General features: G+C 34.3%; 1 protein-coding gene across 9 annotated transcripts in view; it reads left to right on the forward strand.

The window, feature by feature from the left end:
* PPFIBP1 (PPFIA binding protein 1) overlaps positions 1–20,265 on the forward strand; it is a 245,262-nt gene that overhangs the window by 208,451 nt on the left and 16,546 nt on the right. For 6 of the 9 annotated variants that reach the window (XM_051961098.1, XM_051961101.1, XM_051961104.1 and 3 more), the window contains 6 exons: positions 4,433–4,548; positions 6,338–6,394; positions 12,757–12,817; positions 13,206–13,235; positions 16,058–16,229; positions 16,909–16,941. In XM_051961098.1, the coding sequence (XP_051817058.1) occupies positions 4,433–4,548; positions 6,338–6,394; positions 12,757–12,817; positions 13,206–13,235; positions 16,058–16,229; positions 16,909–16,941 (469 nt within the window). The remainder of the gene's footprint in view (positions 1–4,432; positions 4,549–6,337; positions 6,395–12,756; positions 12,818–13,205; positions 13,236–16,057; positions 16,230–16,908; positions 16,942–20,265) is intronic. The other 3 variants (XM_051961100.1, XM_051961105.1, XM_051961106.1) reach the window with 1 other exon arrangement.

Raw genomic sequence — 20,265 nt, forward strand, 5'->3', positions numbered from 1 at the left:
ACTGCTGGATAAAAGGATATGCACAGTTTGCCCTTTGGGCATAATAACAAATTGCTCTCCAGAATGGTTGATTCAGTTCACTCCAACAATAATGTATTAGTGTCCCAATTTTCCCACATCCCCTCCAACATTTATCATCATCTTTTTCCTTTCATCTTAGCCAATCTGAGAAGTGTGAAGAGGTAAGAGTATTATTTTTCAAAATATAATTTATATAATCTCTCTTGAAACAGAGATTTAGGGGAGGGTTGACTCACCAGTCCCTTTACCAAATTTTGGAAAGAGAAGTTTTGAAGGTAACAGAAGAAATTAGGGTCAGGCACAGAGGAAGAAGGCACTAGAGCTGAGCTGTACATTTGTACAGGTACCAAGAGAGCTGAACCACAAGAGCTTAACAGAAGTAAGATCCTTTCCCTCTTCTCATTAGTTAGCTGCCTAAATTTATCAGTTCCTTATCTGTTGCTCTTGAGAAGCAATTAGGGACAAAGCATTAAACTCTACAATTCTAGCTTGTGAATTTAGATTTGGATACTCTCAAAAATAAATTATGTGCTGGTAAGATCAGCACCTATATATGTAAGTTTACTTTTATTTTTTGGCAAGTTAGGTTTGATAGGTAGGTAAATCCCCTGAGGGGGAAAGGGAGAGGAAGAGGGTTTTCTAATTTCATCTTGTTCAATAGTGCTGCCTGCTGGGAAAGGGCAGGGGGAAGTTAGAAAAATGGAAGTATGGCCTTTCTCCCTGAAAAGAGTAGCCTACTTTTCAAACCCAGCTTATCCACCTTTTACTAGAACCTGAAAATATCTCTAAAACAAGGAACACATTCCCTCTTAACTTCCCTCTTTGTAAGTTCAAAATAAAATACATAGACACACTTAATATTTCAGTTAGTCAACAGGTTTTATAGTAGGCAATTGAGATATAAATTGACAGTAACAGATAAGGAACTGCAAGCCCAGCTAAGAGGGAAAAGTGGCTAGGGAGGCATACATAGATCTGGCACTGTTTACTCGGATCATACACAACACAGTCCAAGTCTCCAGATTAGCTCCTTCTTGTTGCTTATTTCCCAGCAACTCTTTACAATGATATTTGGTTTTCAAATTCTTTCTACTTTTTTGCCCAGTTCTTGTGTCCTGATTTTCTATCTTCCACTTCTAATTCTTTTTCTGAAAGTTGTTTTAAGTGTGTGAGGGTGACAAGCCAACTTCTCTCCCAAGATTTACTATCCGAAAGGCAGGTTTATTTAGAATATTTCTTCAAATTTCAGAGCTTAAGGTTTAATGGAAGAGCATTGGCTTTGGAGTGAGAAAAATTGAAATCTCACCTCTGGTACTTTCTACCCTTGTGACAACTTCTCTGGGACACAGTTATGTTATTTATAAAATGAGAGATTTAGGCTTAATAAACCTTTTGAGATACCTTTCAGGTCTGGAACTAAGATTCTGTGACTTAAGTAAGGGACAATTAACTGGCTTGCTTTATGATCCCAATTTTGATCATTATTAGTTAATAGTTGCTGAAACTTAATTGTTCTTCAAATCTTTTTTTTAATCTCTTAAGGACATTTTTCCTGTTTACCAAAAAATAACTATTGTTGTACTAGAAAATAATTTTTATACATTCACTAACCAGAAGTAGCAGCATATCCCCCAGACACATTTCTGTCATACTCTGCCTCCTAATTCTTAAACATATGTTGCTTTTGCATTAAAAGAGGATATGACTTCTTAAAGCACCACATTCTAGGGATTATTCCCAAATTTTAATAACAGTTTTATATTATAATTATAATTTGAAATTATAATAGGATAAATTTATAAATATAGTATCTATGCAAAACAATCTTAAAAATATTTAAAATATAAAAGGTAAAATAGAACTTATTGCCAGGAATCCAATAACATTAGTCCAACTGAATGCATCTCAGAATTATCTACATGGAAAAATACCCATCATACTTTCTTTTTCAATCCATGGCAGAATACAAATATTTATGAAGTTAAACTTGAAAACCATTACAAATTTCTCAATACCTTGGAGAAGAATTATTTTTTCAGAGTCTCTTGTCCCAGAAATTTTTAAAAGGTAGAAGCTTTTCTTTCCCTCTTCACACACACCACCTATTTTCAGTTTTCTGACTCTCTAATAGCATATAAATATCTTGTAATATTCTGTTACAAATAGTATCTTTATTTTTCCTTGAAATTTTATCTTTTTTTTTTTTTAAGGTATACTACTGACATTATTCTTCTCTGCTTTCAAATCAGGATTCATGTGTTTCCATTTAGCCTTATTTCTAATTTTTCTTTTCCTGACATTTGTTTAAAATTTTTATATGCCTTTCTCTTTATTGTGCTAATGCTTTAAAAAATGCTCCCCCCCCACCATGTTTATATATTTCCTCATGTATGGATATGTGTGTGTATACATACATATTTATGTACCTACATATTTTCTCCATATTTATCTAGCACTATCTAGTATTCTGGCTACCTTATATCATGGAGAATATATTTTGCACAATTTCTTATTAGATTTTGTTAAGAGTTTTCAGAGGTGAAAACTTCCAGGTTTCCTATCAAAATTTGCCTTTTCTTTCTAATTATACTTATGTGTTTAAAGAATTGCAATTAGATCCATAAATTTATTGCTTCAATTTTCTAAACAAATACATTCACTAAAATCATTTATTGAGCTCTCTGACTTCTGGGAGTAATTGAAAATTGTTCTTATTAAAAAGAAAGTATGTGATCAAATTTTCCCAGTCACTTCTTTTCCTGTGACAACTTTCAAGGATTTAAAGAATAAATCACCTTGAATACAGTTTGCCTGAGAGAAGACAAAGCAGTTAAATATTCTTTCCATTCCAGGACTTAGTACAAAAGGCATCTGTCACATAAGTGATGAATAAAATCAGTGCAAGAAATTAGAAACTTTTGTAGCCTACAATCTCTGTGAGTGAGTGAGTGAGTGAATATGTGTGTGTGTGTGTGTGTGTGTGAGAGAGAGAGAGAGATTAAAAGAATATTTTTTTCTTAATTACTAACTTTAAATTCTTTAGTAAACCCAGAGCAACTTCACTATGAAGTTCACTATAAACTTAACTTTTGTTCCTGTCATAATTCAAAAGTTCATATCTGATTTGGGATATTTTCTATTTCTGTATAGTAATAAAAAGATTCTGTAATCTCTTTTCTACAAATGTCAAACAAAAAAAATTGTTTATTAATTTTCATGATCTTTCTCTTCTGATTTGGCTAGATCAGAGGGAAAAGGGAAGGAAAGGAAATGTTGAGAGTAAGATAAAAACATCAAAGATAAACTGAGGCAAGTTTCTCTGTGAAAGATAATATTTTATTAGTAGGACTCAAACATAATAAGAGTGGGTTTTGCTTTAGTTTCTAGAGTAATGGCTCAAAGACTTAACTCATTTTTATAAGGTTAGAATAAAGAACAGAACAGTATAGATACATCATAGGGTTGAGAATAATGACTGGCTAATTAGCTGAGGCATGAGGGGTGATATGATTTGTTGAAAGATGAGAATGAGAGTAGCACAATCTCCTACTTCCATCCTATGAGTAGGTAGTGTTCATTGATTAAGTCCAAATGTCAGGTCAAAAGCTATTAGGTTAGACTTCTTTGGAGAGTAAACTAGACATCCTTGAAGAATAGCTTGGTGTGGTATAAAGATACTAAATCAGACTCCTGGTGTTTACTCATATTTCCCAAGAAAAACAGATTTCCTTAAGGCCAAGAATATAACAATGATTAGTAAGAGAGCTGGATTTCTAAAATTATTACAGGCCAGCTGAATCTCTGAACTAAGTTCAGAGACAAACAATTATGACTTAGGTGATTACAAGACAAAATCAAAAAGCTGTAAATGAGATCAAAATCAGAAACAAGCAGTTACCAAATACTTACTATATGTGTGATTTGAACCCACATCATATAAGATCAGTTAATTTTGCCTAGAGAAGGATTCAGAGGGAACAAGATAGCCATTTTCAGGGATTTGAAAGACTATCATATTTAGAGGAATTAAAATTTTTCTGGTGTGATCCTAGAGACCACAACCGGTGGATAGAACTTGCAAAGAGGCAGATTTTAACTTTATGTCAGGAAAATTTCCTAAGAATTAGACCTGTCCATAAATGGAGTGACCTACTGTAGGAAATGGTGGGATCTCCCTCTTTGGAAGTCTTTAAACAGAAACTTTTGTCAGGTATGTTATCTTGGAGATTGCTTTTACCTATGATTTGAATAAGATCATTGATGAAGGTCACCTATAAGTCTCAAATTCTGTGACTGCTTTGGCTGTAGATAGAATATAATTTTGATGACTAACCATTTATTTGAGTTATTTTTTTCATTGATTTTGACTGCTAAATTTTTTATTTGCATTTTTCTTATGACTATATTACAGCTTCATATGAGCATTTTGCAAGTTTCAGTACCTTCATTTTCATCAATATCCAAAGAATTGGAATCATCTGAAAAGTCAAAATCTCCACTCAAATCAGAGACTGCAGCTGACGTGAAGTATGTCACCTTTAAAATACATTTTAGGTTATAAGTCTAGTGGTGTGGTCATCCAAAGGCTGTGCTTCGTTTTTAAAGAATGGGGGAAATATATAAGGTTATTTATTTAGTTAATAACGTGCCCAAATAAAGTGATTTTAAAAATTAAAAGTAATTAAAATTCAGTTCTACAATAATGCTCAGTAGTATTAGGGAATAAGATCCGCCTGGAGAGTAATTTCTCCCACTTTGGTCAATTTGACTAGAGGTCAATAAAAACCCAGAGGCAAGACTAAAAGATAAAATGTTGAATGAGCATCACTCTTTGCATGATGGCCATCAGCTCCTCAGAATTAAGGTAGACATATACATGTATAGGGTTTTACATAGCCTTTGGACATTGTTAACAGGTTGTGGAAGGAAGCTATCCAGTGTGACTGTTCATTTGCTTTCTATGTTTGGGAGGTTGAGGAATGCTAGACTGGATGCTAGATGTTTTGGATGGAGGGAAAGAAGAATGACATAACCTTGGAGGGGCCTCTTAGGAGTTGCCAAAGATCAAGTTTATTCTGATGGTTTTCACTGTAGTTTCTCTGTAGTTAACCCCATCAGACCTTGGTAGGATTTAATCTTGTTAATCCCATCAAAATATCTAATTAGGATGGTAGAGACCTACTTAAAGGTAATAGAAACAGTAATCTTATCCCTGTTGTTAAATAAAATATTGATATTTCCTGGTACTTAGTTTGATCTCTAAAGTTATTTTTCTGTGGTGAAAGTTGTGTGGCTCAAAATGGTGATATAATGATTTAATATAATATAATAAAAAGCTACAGAGCTCTCTAGGAGCAAAGCAAAAGTTTATTGTATGTTCTCCCGAGAATTGGGGGTCTCACCCTTCGAGCAGGCAATCAAAGGAAGGAAGCACCTTTTGGGACAGGTTTTACACTTTAAATAGTCCCCAATGCAAACATCCCTCCCACCACTGATCATCATCCTCATTGGCTGAGGGTCTTAACATTCTAAACTTGGGAACTACCCAAAAAATTGAACTTGGCCAATAAGTACATAGTGAAATGCCAGAGAAACTGAGCAAGACAGAGATTAGTGACCAATTTAATAGTTTATTAAATAGAGAGATATACTGGGACTAAATGGATCTTGGTCCCAGGGCTGGACAAGACTATCATCTCAAATAATCCAGCCCTAAGTATCAGACAGCAAGCTTTTTTTAAAGGATAACAAGAACAATGACATTATGGGGGAGGTACCTGGATGGGTCTGACCTAATTGGGGGAGGCACCTAGGATGACATAATGGGAGATACTGGAGAAGCTCTTGATATTCTACTGATGTCTAAAATGGATAAAGACCTTTATCCCATCAAACATTAAGAGGGAATAGGTATAGCAGACCTTTATCCTGTCAAACATTAAGAGGGAATGGTTATAACCCGAGGCAGATAGGACAATGGGGAAACTAGGTCAGGACATCAAAAGGGAACTGTGGCACAACATTAGTTGTCCATATTTGATTGAAGTAGGGAGAAAATGATGTCATAGGAGGATAGCAGGAAGGGGACTTGGGTATGCCCTTGAATCAATGCTCAAGGACCTTCAGGTCTACTCCAGCTCTGAAGTAGATGAAGCCTACTTATTTTCACAACTGTCCTAAGAGATCTCACTTCATCTCGTTCAAAGTGTTTCAAAACTCAAATAATAGATTTCATCCATTTCTTCCATTATGGGATCTAATTTGTGACCGAAGTCAAATGATTCATTAATAATCTAAAAATTATTTTGCCTTTCAGTGATGGAAAAATAATTATTGATGCTGCTTTAGAAGTGCCATTGTGTGATAATCTGTTGTAAGTAATATCTTCAATTTATATCTATTTATTAGAGGCAAAAAAAAGAGGCATTTCTCTTCCCCTTCCCCCCAGGTTAGATATTGTCATGCCGGAGAAACTGAGCAAGACAGAGATTAGAGAACAATTTAATAGTTTATTAAATGGAGAGATTTACTAGAACCAAATGATCCATATTTGGTCTCAGGGGTGAACAAGACTATCATCTCAAAGAATCCAGCCCTGAATATCAGACAGCAAGACTCTTTTATAGGATAAAAGAACAATGACATAATGGGGGAGGTACCTAGATGGGGATAACCGAGCCACCGAGGATGATATAATGGAGGGAAGTACTAGAGAGGTTACTGATATTCTAATGATATCGAAAATGGATAGACTTTTATCCTGTCAAACATTAAGAAGGAATGATTATAGCCTAAACCTTTATTTCATCAAACATTAAGAGGGAAAGGTTATATAACCTGAGGCAGAGTAACTAAATAAGACAATTAGAGCAACTGGGTCAGAACATTAAAAGGGAACTGTGGCACAACAATATGACCCACATTAATATAGCTAAGAACTTGAGGAGCAGTGAATATTATTTTTTAATCAAGTGAATTGCTAAGTCTTAAACAGTTTTAATAATTTTTTTTACAGAGTTTGTTATTAGGGGCAAATATGTCCTCTTATGTCATTTCCATTTGCCATATGAGGATAGTTTCTGCTTATTGCAAAATAAAAATAACCATTTGAAACCCATTATTATCTGATTTCATTCTAATCTAAATTTAAAATTTTCTACAAATGTGAAAACAGCAATGATGATGTAAAAAATCTAAAGCATTTTTATATTGAAATTTGTGAAAGGGAGGCCTTTTTTCTAAAGACAAAATTCACTTATCATAAAAGTGGTCCATTATCCACAACAATACCAATAGATTTTGGATAGAAAATACCATCTGCAGTCAGAAAAAGAAGTATGGAGATTTAATGTAAACTTCTGCTTTCTGTGCATTTTTCTCTGTCATGTTCTGATTTTTATCTCCCAACATGATTCATAAAGCAATATGCATTAAAAATTAATTAATGGGGGGGAGGAAACAAGGTGACCCATTCATATTTTATTCAGCTATAGAAAATGTATTAACTTTTTTTTAATCTCTTCTGTCAGCAACCCTATAGTGATGTGTCTAATGGACATTTATCCCATCTCTTAGTTATGGTAAATACATTGCTATAGGGTTTCTCTAAATTTCTTTTTCTGAGTACTAGTTTTATTAGTTTAGAAAAAACTATTGTTGTGCCACAGTTCCCATTTGAATTCCTGACCTAGTTTCCCTAATTGTCCTATTTAGTTATTCTGCCTCAGATTATAACCTTTCCCTCTTAATGTTTGATGAGATAAAGGTCTACTTCAGTTGCTCTGCCCCAAAACCCCAGGCTATAATCATTCCCTCTTAAATGGTTGATGAGATAAAGGTTTTATATCTTTAAGTTATAGTCATTCCTTTTTAATGTTTGACAGGGTAAAGGTCTATTCATTTTAGATATCATTAGAATATCATTAACCTCTCCAGTACCTCCCTCCATCCTAGGTGCCTCCTCCCATTGGGTTATCCCCTCCATCCAGGTATCTCCCCCATTATGTCATTGTTCTTGTTATCCTATAAAAAAGCATGCTCTCTGATACTTAGTGCTGGATTCTTTGAGATGATAATCTCGTCCAGCCCTGGGACCAAGATCCATTTGGCCCCAGTTTATCTCTCCATTTAATGAACTATTAAATTGGTCTCTAACCTCTGTCTTGCTCAGTTTCTCTGGGATTACACTATAAGGAAAAGAGTATAGCAGTCCTCCCCAGTTCCCACCGGCTAACCAGAACTATTTTGTTAGAGGAAAGAACCAAAAGGAGCTGTTTCCCTTGTCTTTCAAGTCTTTTAAGTCTGCAACATTAAACACTGTCAAAGAATGTAGCTTCTTCTTCTTTTTTTTTTTTTAGATAGCTCTTTCTCCCCCCCCCCCTTTTTAGTAGCTTTTTATTGACAGAACATATGCATGAGTAATTTTTCAGCATTGACCCTTGCAATCACTTCTGTTCCAACTTTTCCCTTCCTTCCCTCCACTCCCTTCCCTAGATGGTAGGCAGTCTGATATATGTTAAACATGCTAAAGTTATCTTAAATACAATATATGTGTACATATTTATAAAGTCCTCTTGTTGCACAAGAAAAATCGGATTTAGAAAGGTAAAAATAACCTAGGAAGAAAAACAGAAATGCAAGCAAACAACAACAGAAAGAGTGTAAATTCTATGTTGTGGTCTACACTCATTTCCCAGTGTTCTTTCGATTAGTATAGCTGGTTCTGTTCATAACTGATCAATTGGAACTGATTTAGACGCTTTCATTGTTGAAGATAGCCACTTCCATCAGAATTGACCCTCATATAATATTGTTGTAGAAGTGTATAATGATCTCCTGGTTCTGCTCATTTCACTTAGCATCAGTTCATGTAAGTCTCTCCAATCCTCTTTGTATTCATCCTGCTGGTCATTTCTTACAGAGCAATAATATTCCATAACATTCATATACTATTTATTTCGCCATTCTCCAATTGATGGGCACCCATTCAGTTTCCAGTTTCTAGCCACTACGAAAAGGGCTGCCAAAAACATTTTTGCACATACAGGTACCTTTCCCTTCTTTAATAAAATCTAGCTTCTTAACCAGACTTGGTGTTTCCTTCTTGTTCTTATCTCCCTCTCCCAACCCCATTTCCCCTTCCTCTCTGTTTATCTGTTTCTGTTTCTGATGCTTCTCTGTAGTTAATCCCATCAGACTTTCTTGGTGGAGCCAAGAGCAAATTAGCCTCGTGCTAATTTTACCATAATATCTGGAGAGGATGAAAGTTTCCAAAATAGTGGAGACTTCCTGAAAGATAGAATCAGTAGGCTTGTCTTATTGTTGAATAAAGTACTACTTGAGTATCTCTATTTGCACAAAGAAAGAGTTCTTTGACCTGGCATTTTGCCAGTACTCCACTCTGCTTTCTGGTTGCATGCTGAATGCTTAATAAGAATAGTTGTCACCCACCTCATGGACTTTGAGGGAACTGATTTGCAGACTAAATTATTCCCTTAAAAATAATTTAGTAATTGAAACTAGGTGTTCCAGTGGATAAAGCACTGGCCCTGAAGTCAAGAGGATTGGAGTTCAAATCCAGCCTCAGACACTTAAAACTTATTAGTTATGTGACCCTGGGCAAGTCAATTGCCCTCTCCGACCCTCTCCTCCCCCCACAACAAAAGAGAGAAAAATGGTTTGTATATTAGAAAATTCACCAGACCCAAACAGAAGACTTTGATTATAGTCTTAGCTCTGCCACATAAAAGCTTTATGATATTGATCACAAGTGATTTTTTTTCTTTGTGTTTATTTCCTTTTATGTACAACAAAAATCAAATTATCTACCCATGTGCCTCATGGATATTGCTTAAATAACTATAAAAAGGCATATTCCTCTAACATCAAAAAATATTTCTTACAGGAATAACATAGGAATGATATTTGGGCAAAAGTGGAAAGCCAGAAATGTGGCTAGAATAACTGGGGCTCTTTTTTCGAGCTATGATTATTCTTCATCTTATTTGTATCATCAGTGATTAGGAGAATTATCACAATTAGAATTTTTAACATTAATTTTTTTAAAGTGAATCATTCCTTTATTTAATCAACATAGTTTTATTAATAATAGCTCACTTATAGTATTATAATTTTTGAAATTATTTTTTCTGTAAAGTGAGGGGATTTGATTAAATAAAACAATATAATCCAACCATTTAGGAATCTTCTTTCAATTAATAATTAAGCTCCTGCTATGTGCCAGACTAGTAATTGTGCTTAATTCTGGGTATACTAAAAGAGGCAAAAGATGATCCCTGTTCTTAGGAATCTCACAATCTAATGGGGGCAGACAACATATAAACATATACAAAGTAAGCTGTATGCTTTACATGGGTAAATAGGAAATAATTAACAAAGGAAAGACTCTAGAATTAAGAGAGATTGAGAAAGGCTTTCTGTACAAGGTGTAATTTTAATTGGGAAGTAAAGGAAGCTAAACAAGGCATTAAGGAATATAAGGAGAGAAAGCCTTCCAGGCATAGGGGATGATCAGAAAAAACATCCAGAGTCAAGATATGGAGTGTCTTGTTTATGGAACTGCAAAGTGGCCAGTATTAATTAATCTATGAGTACATGGAGAGGAGTAAGATAAAGGAAGACTGGAAGTTAGGATGGAGCTAGGTTCAAATCGTTTTGTATTTGTTACTGGAGGCACTAGGGAACCAGTGGAATTTGTTGAATGGGGTTGGAGGTGTGACATGAATAGACCTCTTTAAGAAATCACTTTGGTGACTGAATAGAAGATGGTTTGGAGTGAAGAAAGACTAGAGGTAGGTACATTTACCAGCAGGAAAGTATAAGATGATGAGGAACTGCACCAGGGTGGGAAGCAGTGTCAGAAGAGAATAGAGTATATTCAAGAGGTGAATTGACAAATGTGAAATTGACAAACCTTAGCAACAAATTGGAAATGGAAGCTATGGAGAAATAGTGAAGAATTGAAGATAACTCTGAGGTTGTGAGCTTTGAGGGACTGGGAGAATGGTGTCTTTTCTATACTAAACAGGGAAGGCAGAAAAGTTTAAGGGAGAAAAATAGTGAGTTCAGTTTTGGACATGATTAGTTTAAAAGGACTATTGGGCATCCATTTAAAGATGTTTGAGAGCCCATTGGAGATAATGACTTTGGGATAAGTCAATTAGTTCTGACAACTATTTGATATAATAGCCTCTTGAGGCAGGCAAATTATTATCCCTATTTTTAGAGATGAGGAAACTCTAACTAGGGGAGGCAAAGTCTTTGCTTCAAATCACTAAGCTGTTAAGTAGAAGTGGGATGTGATCCAAGGTCTTTTGGTTCCCAAATCCAATCCTATTACTCAAATGGAGATTAATTGAAGTTGTTATTCTTGCTCTCTAGAAAAAAAATTTATTTTTATAGTAAATAGTTTTTAAAGGACGATTTAACTTTAAAAAAAAAAAGAAGAAGAAGAAGCAAAACAAGGAAAGGGGGGTGGGAATTACTGTAGAAAATGTGTGAGGAAATCCAGAGAATCAAATGATGGAAATATAAAGGAAAATAAATGGGTGAAGATAAAGGAGATAGAAATAAGTGATCATGTATGATCATGATGCTACTGACCATCTGAACAGAAGAAAACTGATGAGGAGTTATAGAAACATACATACCAGAAGACAAAAAGGATCTTGTACTTGAAACTGAATTTCTATTTTTTATTGCTTTTTTAAAAAAGACTATACAATAAATTGCTAGTGTTGTTTTCAAAACTGTGCTAGTCATCAGTGCTTCTTTATGAACTTTTGTCTGTTATTTTCTGTGAATTTTTTAAAAAATGTTTCAGTGGTCCCCGTGTGTGTGTGTGTGTGTGTGTGTGTGTGTGTGTGTGTGATTGCTAAATCCCTTCTTCCAAATCCTCTTCTAATTTTAAAAACGAGGGAAAAAATGCCTTGTAACAAATAGACATAGTCAAGCAAAATTAATTTTGAATAACATAGGGTGTTTTTTTCCTGAACTATGAACCCATCACCTCTTTCTCAGAAAGTGAATGACATGCTTCATTATATACAGTTGATCATAACTTGATCAGAATTTCTTCACAATGTCATTCATGTATGAATTGTTCTAATTCATCTCACTTCACTGCATTAACTCATACTAGCCAAGATTCTCTGCAATCATTTCATTGTTACTTTCTGTATATGAACACATATACCACAATTTGTTCAGTCGTTGATGCCAATGCTAGTACTTTCTTTTTTACATACAGTAAGTTCAGGGTGTCAAATTGATACATGTATGAAGTGATTTTCTATGTAACATAATTTGGAAATACATTCAACTCAATATCATCTGCCTGTCAATAAATTAATTTCACATTATAAATTGACATCATTTATTACTTTATAATTTTTCTTTTTTGGGATTTTGGGAAAATAATTCCATATGCATTGTTGCTAATGAAAAAATGATTTCTAGAAGGTGCTTCCTTCACGGAAATTATCTTCCATTTTAGGTACCCCCTCCCATGGTTTAAAAAACTCAGGTGTTTTAGCTAAATTAAATACATAAAATACATAATAAATTCCTATTTCTATTCGATATTCAATAAATTCAATATTTCTTTAGCCCACATGTAGTTTTAAGGTTTTTTTTCAAGATGTTTCATATGAGAAGAGAAAGATATTGGTATAAGACTTACTTATTATTGATTTATCTTATTTTTGTTATTTTTAGATCTTCAACGCTGCAAAAATCCAGTAGTCTGGGCAATTTGAAAAAAGAAGTTTCTGATACGGTTGGTTCCTGACTGGTTTCTCTTATTGCTCTGAAAAGAGGAATATTTTTCACATTTTACAAGTGAAAGCTACAAGGGGTAGCTTTAGTATTGCTATTTCTTTACCTTGTACCTGAGTTAATGAGAGTGTGAGCAAGTATGAATATGGAAAGTCACTCATCTATTTGAAAGGAAGGGAAATTGAAACTAATATCTTCTAGAGGCTTTCTTAGCCATTAAAGGAAATGTTACAGCATATCTTCCAAGCACTTCATTAGAAACTGTGCTGGGATTTTCTTGAAAGATAGCAGAGACGTATAGAATATTAAGTTTTATCAGAGAGAATGCTCTACAATGAATGCTGAAAATTGCATGCTTTTTCCTAATATTTGTTTTCCTCTCCATACAGGAAAAGGAGCCTCTTCAGAAGCTTCCAGAGGTGAAATTTAGTATAATTGGCTTTATATAACTGATAATTTAAAAAGTTCATTCAATAAGCTTGAAAGAGCCAGGATACACACTTTTGTCAGAATAAAGTGGGAACAGGGAAAGGGTGGGGGGACAATTTTATACTTGAACAATTTTAAATGTCATCATGGAAAACAAACACATGCTTATAGCATCATGTTTAGATTGCATGTTACTGGGCTTTCTCATGAAGATTTTACAAATCCCACTCTCCCCCATCTCCAGGGACTCTTATATAACCATCTTCAATAGAGATATTCCCAAAGTCTATGTATCCTTTGTGTATTAAATTGTCCTATCATGAGTTACTCCATTTCTGATTTGTCCCTGTTGTCAATCCTTGGTCCAGTAGTATTTATAATTGTTTTGCAAGAAAGCTTTTTATATGGTTATAAAACATGGCAATTTTCCTAGAGAGCTCTATTTTTCTGGGGGATTGTGAAACAGGTTATTTTTAGTTTTGAGGGAAGGATAATCGAAAAGAATTAGAGTAAGCAGCTGGATAGGAGAAGCTTAAGGATAGCAGAGTGATGTTTATCTGTAGAATAGGAGAAGTGCTGAGGTAAAGGTAAATGAATAAAGAAACAAATGGATGATTAAAGAACTTATCAAATGCTTATTACATGCAAGACACTGTGTTAAATTTAGGAGATATAAAGAAAAAGATTGTCCTTGTTTTGAAAGAGCTTATGTTCTAATGGGATGCACAATATATGCAGAAACTTTTAGTTGTATGTGAGAGAAAAGTCCCATGGTCCTTGGGGTCTCTTTCTATCTAATATTGAACCATTTGACAGTGCCAAGGACTTTGGTGGCAAAGTTCTTTTCTGGGTCTTCAGTAACTATGGATGTATTTTATTACCTGGGAGTTCCAGGGGGAATCTCAGGGTGCTTTCTGTGGTAATAGCTAAGGGTCCTATATGGGAAGCATATCTGTTCTTGAAGTTTCATGGATCATGGTCCTGGGTTGAATCCATAGGATCTGAGGGAATTAGAAGTCAGTATGATAATGCTTGACACAGGCTCCGGCCTGTGTTGTGGTGCTTTGTCAGCTAGGCTGGCTTGCTTGCCCTCTGTGTCTCAGTTTGCAGGAAATTCACAGATCAGATGATAAGGGAGAGGAAAGGGAAATTCCTGTGGCTTTGTGAGCTAGAGGTAAATCATTTTGATGTTGATGTTGAAGCATAATTTACTGAATAGGAGTACATTTAAATATTTGATTGTGTATTAGTGTCCTAATGAAATAGAGTAAAATATAGTCATGGGGGAACAAAAGTAACTTCTTAACATTTTAAGGTACAAGTCAGCAAACTTATTTTGTTTATAGCCAAAATCCATGGCATAAAGAAACATCAAGTAACCCATAGAATAGAATTGCCTGTATGAGACAAGCAGGCCTCTGAAGGGAGAGAAGCCATTTTCCATTGGTTTTTATAATATACAGAAAAGCTTATATTAATGATACTGATATATTAATGATTAATGATAGAATTACAAAAAGCCAATGACTTTGGGAGCTTTGTTGTATTCTAGGAGAAAGGAAAGAAACTTCTTAATCTAATTTTTTGTTGACCTAGGGGTCCAATAACACTGAAGTGGAAGTTAATTCTAAAAAGGAATTTGTAAATGTCAAGAGAAGGAAAGTACAAGACCTCTTTCTGTTACCACAAAACCCACATAGTATCTACATTGTACCTCCAAAAGGCAAGAGAGATGAGATATATGAAAAGGAAAAAAAGGCATGTTTATGCCAGCTAAGCATTATAATATATAATGTAACAAATTCCTTTTCTGTGTGCAATCAAAATATTCACACAAGAATGTTTTTCCTTATTATAGATTTGTATTGTTATTTAGGATAGCAATGTTGGGTAAGTCTTAAAGTACTTCCGAATTATATAACAAAGCTTAAAAATATCTAGCTAGCATAATTTCTTTTCTTTTCTTTCTTTCTTTTCTTTTTTTTTTTTTTTTTTGCTGAGGCAATTGGGGTTAAGTGACTTGCCCAGGGTCCCACAGCTAGGATGTGTTAAATGTCTGACACCAGATTTGAACTCAGGTCCTCCTCACTTCAGGGCTGGTGCTCTATCTACTGCACCACCTACCTGCCCCTATAATTTCATTTTTAAGCATAATTTGCTGTATTCTTAATTATTTTAAAAGTAGTAATTCATAAGCAGCATATGCTAGACTATAAATTGGAGCATCCTATTCCAAAACACTTCTCAACAAAAAAAAGTTAACAGTATATGTCTATAGACTATAAATAAATAAAGTGGAATTATATCTGGTTTTGAAGTACAAAACTATCATACTTGCCTTAGAAATTATTTGTTACAGTGATTTTACTGTATTTTAGTTTTGCTTTGGAATAAAGGACAAAACTTTGTGATTATGAGTTGCTATACATTCCACCATAGTGTTGCCAAAAGAAGTTATGAGCAGCAGATAATTGGGAAGACCTGGGGTGAAGGTGAGCTTTTGGCCATAAGACCCTCCACAAATCATTTAAACTTTTAGGGCCCCCAGACAACTGTCAAATAACATGTCAAAGAACATTTGCATTATTAGAAGAATACTGGATACCAGAGATCTAGATCCCACTTCTCCCCAAATAAAAAAATGTATACCAAAACATTTTTAACCAGAGATTCTAAGAAAAATAATAATCCACCTATATTCTGGGATCAATGAAAATAACATTTTCGTATTTGGTTTTCAGAATTAGATTTTTGACATCTTAGAAAAATATTTGATATTCTGTATTATTGAGTTTGAATTTTTCTTCTTTAGACAGTACCTCCTGTGCAAATCAGCAAATTTGGGAGCTTTCCTCCCAAAGTCCAAGGACCTGGCCCGTCAGCAGATGACAATGCCTTTGGCACTCGAAAAGCACGATCTTCCTTTGGACGAGGGTTTTTTAAGATTAAAAACAACAAGAGGACAGCAAGTGTACCAAATTTGGGTATGTAGGGAATAAATGCCTTTTCCAGTCTTCTTTTTGTATCCACAGATGTTTGGGTCACACACATATATGTGTATGGTCCCTATATCCACGTGTGTGTGTGTGTGTGTGTGTGTGTGTGTGTGTGTGTGTGTGTGTGTGTATGTCAGCCTCCTTTAGGGTATGTGTCTAACTGTTCCCCTGCAATTTTAAAGATTTTTTTTCTTTAGTTATGTTAGTTTTTAAATGCAATATAATCTTTTTATTATTTATTATTATCCCCAAAAGTAGAAATGAGTAGTTAAAACAAATGGGACATTAGTCTGTCAATATATGCTTTTTGAAAATAGCTAGAGAGATGCTGTAATGAATTTGACAGTCTATGAGCATTTTAACCTGCTTCCTTTTTTGTGATTAAACTTTTTAAGCATATTTAAAGACTTTCTGTCTTTATCATGAACCATTTTACATCCATTTTAGTAATAAAGTAATCTCGTGTTGAAAATCTTAACAAAATCTTCATATAACATTCATGCTGTGGAGAGTGGGGAGACAAGTGGGCATGCATTTATTGTACCTTTCTTTCCATGGTATGAATTTTGCCAATAGGAGTGTTTTGATTTGTATTTTATTTTGTTATTCCTCGTGTTCTCTGCCATTGTGCTGCGTGTGATTTTATGCATTGTTGGGATATCTGAAGATCGTAGCCGAAGTGCAAGTGCACCTACGTTAGGTATAGTACTTCTGCATGCCAGCCCTGTGCCAGTGCTGTGCTTTTGAATGTAGCTAACTTCTGATTTTGGCCTGTGCTAGAAAGTAGGCTGGCAGTAATCAGAAAACAAGATTCTTTCTGCTGAAATTTTTATCTCTACCTATCTTTTACTAAAAGGAATTTTCTACTTAATCCTCACCCACAGCTTCCAAGCCTACTCTTTGTTCCATTATAACCTGTACTAATGAGATCTCTTGTGAGTGTACCTGTGATAACTTAGAAGCCCATTCTTCTCAAAAGGTGGTAAAGTAGGATGGTAATGTTCATTTAGTAGCTATTACCAACCTTATCTCCATGTTTTCTTCATCTTGAGTGTTTAGTAGCTTAGATATCATTATGCATTCATTATTGTCATCAAAAACATCCTTAGTGAGAAGAGAAATTATTAACTATTAAACATTTTACCTCTGGGTCTTTGATCTTTTCCATATATGTTTGATTTTCTAGAGAATTATTATCAGCTGATGAGAAGTCTTTGGAAAATCCCACAGCTGATACTTTTAGATTTATCTCAGATCTTTTAGGGGATAAATTATTATCATACATTTGGGAAATTTTTGAAGAGAACTTGTGCTTACTTCAGAGAGCCTCAAAAGATCAAAAGATAAATACTTTGATCACAGAAAGGAGTAAAACTGAGGAGAGAAAATCAGGAAAGGTACCTAAACTTTCAAGTAGCAAGACAAAACAGAAAGAAAAATAAAGAATAAAAATGACATTGGAGTATCATAATTGAGAAAGACAAAGGAAATCTGTTCCAAGGGTACCCCTTTACCTAGTTTAGCTGCAATCAAGGAACTAAAACCTTTCTTTGTTTTTTTCTTATGAGGTCCCCATTTTTATGTGTAAACTTTCCCATCTGTGTGTATAGATCAGAGTAGAAGTGGGACATATATACTCAGGAGAAGCCAGATGACCTATCTTGTGCTATATTTTTTAGTAGCCAGACTGAGCACTGCTTTGTGTGTTGGGGCCAGGGAGGAAGGCCCCAACTAACTTGATCCTTTTACCATCTATTTTCAAATGTTTTTGCCCCTTTCTTTAGATACATTCTGGTTTTGCTGAGAGATACATACTGCTTATCCATAATAACATTGTCATCACCACTTTGCTTCAATAGGAGAGGAACCTCTGCAATTTCTCTGATTTTCTTCAAACAGCTATTGATGTGTTTTCTGGATAATATTTTCTTTCCTTTGTAAAATATAAAGTATTACATTGGAGTAGCAATAATTATTATATTTGTGTCCACTGGGACATCTAACACTATTGGGAATGCAAACAATAAGAAATATCAGGGTGGGCTGCTTTTCCCCAGACCCATGTGGATGGTCACCTTTCAAATTAATCCTTTATCAAAGAAACAATTTTGCTTTCATAAGTCAATTTCAAAACAATTCAAGAAATGACTTTTGGTATAATTTTAACTTTTGGTATAGATATCTCAGCCATTGTCTAGATATAAAAAGTAGTCACACGTACATGAGGAGACATGTAATTTGTTGATTGAGAGTTCTTCCAGTGAAAGATCACAAATACAATTGCACTCTCTCCAAAAAACTGCAACAGTCATAATAGAATTCAGTTTTTCCTTAAGTGTTAGATTGGAATCAAATGAAAAGTGACTTTTTACATAATTTTTAAAACAATATATTCAGTATGCATTTATTAAATGGATGTTAATATGTGAGTCAAAGAGGAAAGTACAAAAAGAATGATAAGACATTCTTCCTACTCTAAAGGAAAGAAACATAGTTCCTACTCTAAAAAGATAATTGGCATTATAGAATAAGATAGTTAAATGACTCATTGGCTAGAAGGTACAGTGGTAAGATTGCTGGGTCTGGAGTCAGAAAGGGTTGAGTTAAAATGCAGTTTCAGACACTTAACTAGCTGTGTGAACCTTACACAAGTCATTGAATTTCTCTGTCTTTACTTTCTTCTTCTGTAAAATGGACATAATAATAGCATCTACCTTCCAAGTTGGTTATAAGGAACAAGTAAGATAATTGTAAAGTGCTTAATATAGTTCTGGAACAAAATAAACACTAAGAACATGTAAATGTTGTTGTGTTGATGCTATAAAACAATCTGGAATAAATATTGTAAGTACAGAGTGCTACAGAAATTGAGGGACTGATTACTTCTAGTTGAAAGAAATTGACTTCTGGAAGATGTAGAAGGTGAGTTTGGGTCGTTTGGAAGATGTAGAAGTTGAATTTGGGTCTTAATATATGGTGACACATAGAATTCCAGACCATATGCATGGTATCAGCAAAGTTGAGTATATGAGAAAGTTGAAGATGTGCTCAGAAAATAATAATTAGTTTTATTTGGCTAGGGTATATCCATTAGAAAATTAACCTGACAATGTAGGTCAAATAGAATGTCAAATAAAAGAATTCAGACTTGACTTTGTAGGGAATAGGGGAAAACAGGCTGTTTAAAGGAGTAACATAATCAAGCTGATAGCTCTGGGACTGGGGGGGTTGGGAGGGAAGAAGAGGAAATCAATTTCAGAAGCTACTGCAGTAATCAGAGTAGTCAGTACTAAAGTCCATGCACTAGGGTAGTGATTATGGAATGTTATAGAAAAAATAAATTTGACATATTTCAGACCTAACATTGAGAGAATCGTGACTGATAAAAAGTAGTAGAGCCATGGGAGAGAAGAGTGAAAAGTTTTTTGTAATAAGGTTTTGTGTAATAGCAATATAATTAACAGGGGTAGAAATTAGAGCTTGTTTTGGGGGATGAATGAATTAGGGTTTGGGACATTTATTTTTTTTTAATAGCTTTTTATTTATAAGATACATACATGGGTAATTTTTCAGCATTGACAATTGGAAAATCTTTTGTTCCAACTTTTCCTCTCTTTCCCCCCATCCCTTCCCCCAGATGGCAGGTTGACCAATACATGTTAAATATGTCTCTCTCTCTCTCTCTCTCTCTCTCTCTCTCTCTCTCTCTCTCTCTCTCTCTATATATATATATATATATATATATATATATATATGTATATATATATATATATATATATGTATGTATGTATGTGTATATATATATATATATATATATATACACACACACACACACACACACACACACACACACACACACACATATATATATATATATATATATATATTTATCCATACAGTTATTTTGTTGTACAAAAAGAATCGGACTCTGAAATAGTGTACAATAAGCCTGTGAAGAAAATCAAAAATGCAGGCAGACAAAAATAGAGGGATTGGGAATTCTATGTAGTGGTTCATAGTCATC

The sequence above is a fragment of the Antechinus flavipes genome, chromosome 5 (assembly GCF_016432865.1).
Source record: "Antechinus flavipes isolate AdamAnt ecotype Samford, QLD, Australia chromosome 5, AdamAnt_v2, whole genome shotgun sequence".
Lineage (NCBI taxonomy): Eukaryota > Metazoa > Chordata > Mammalia > Dasyuromorphia > Dasyuridae > Antechinus > Antechinus flavipes.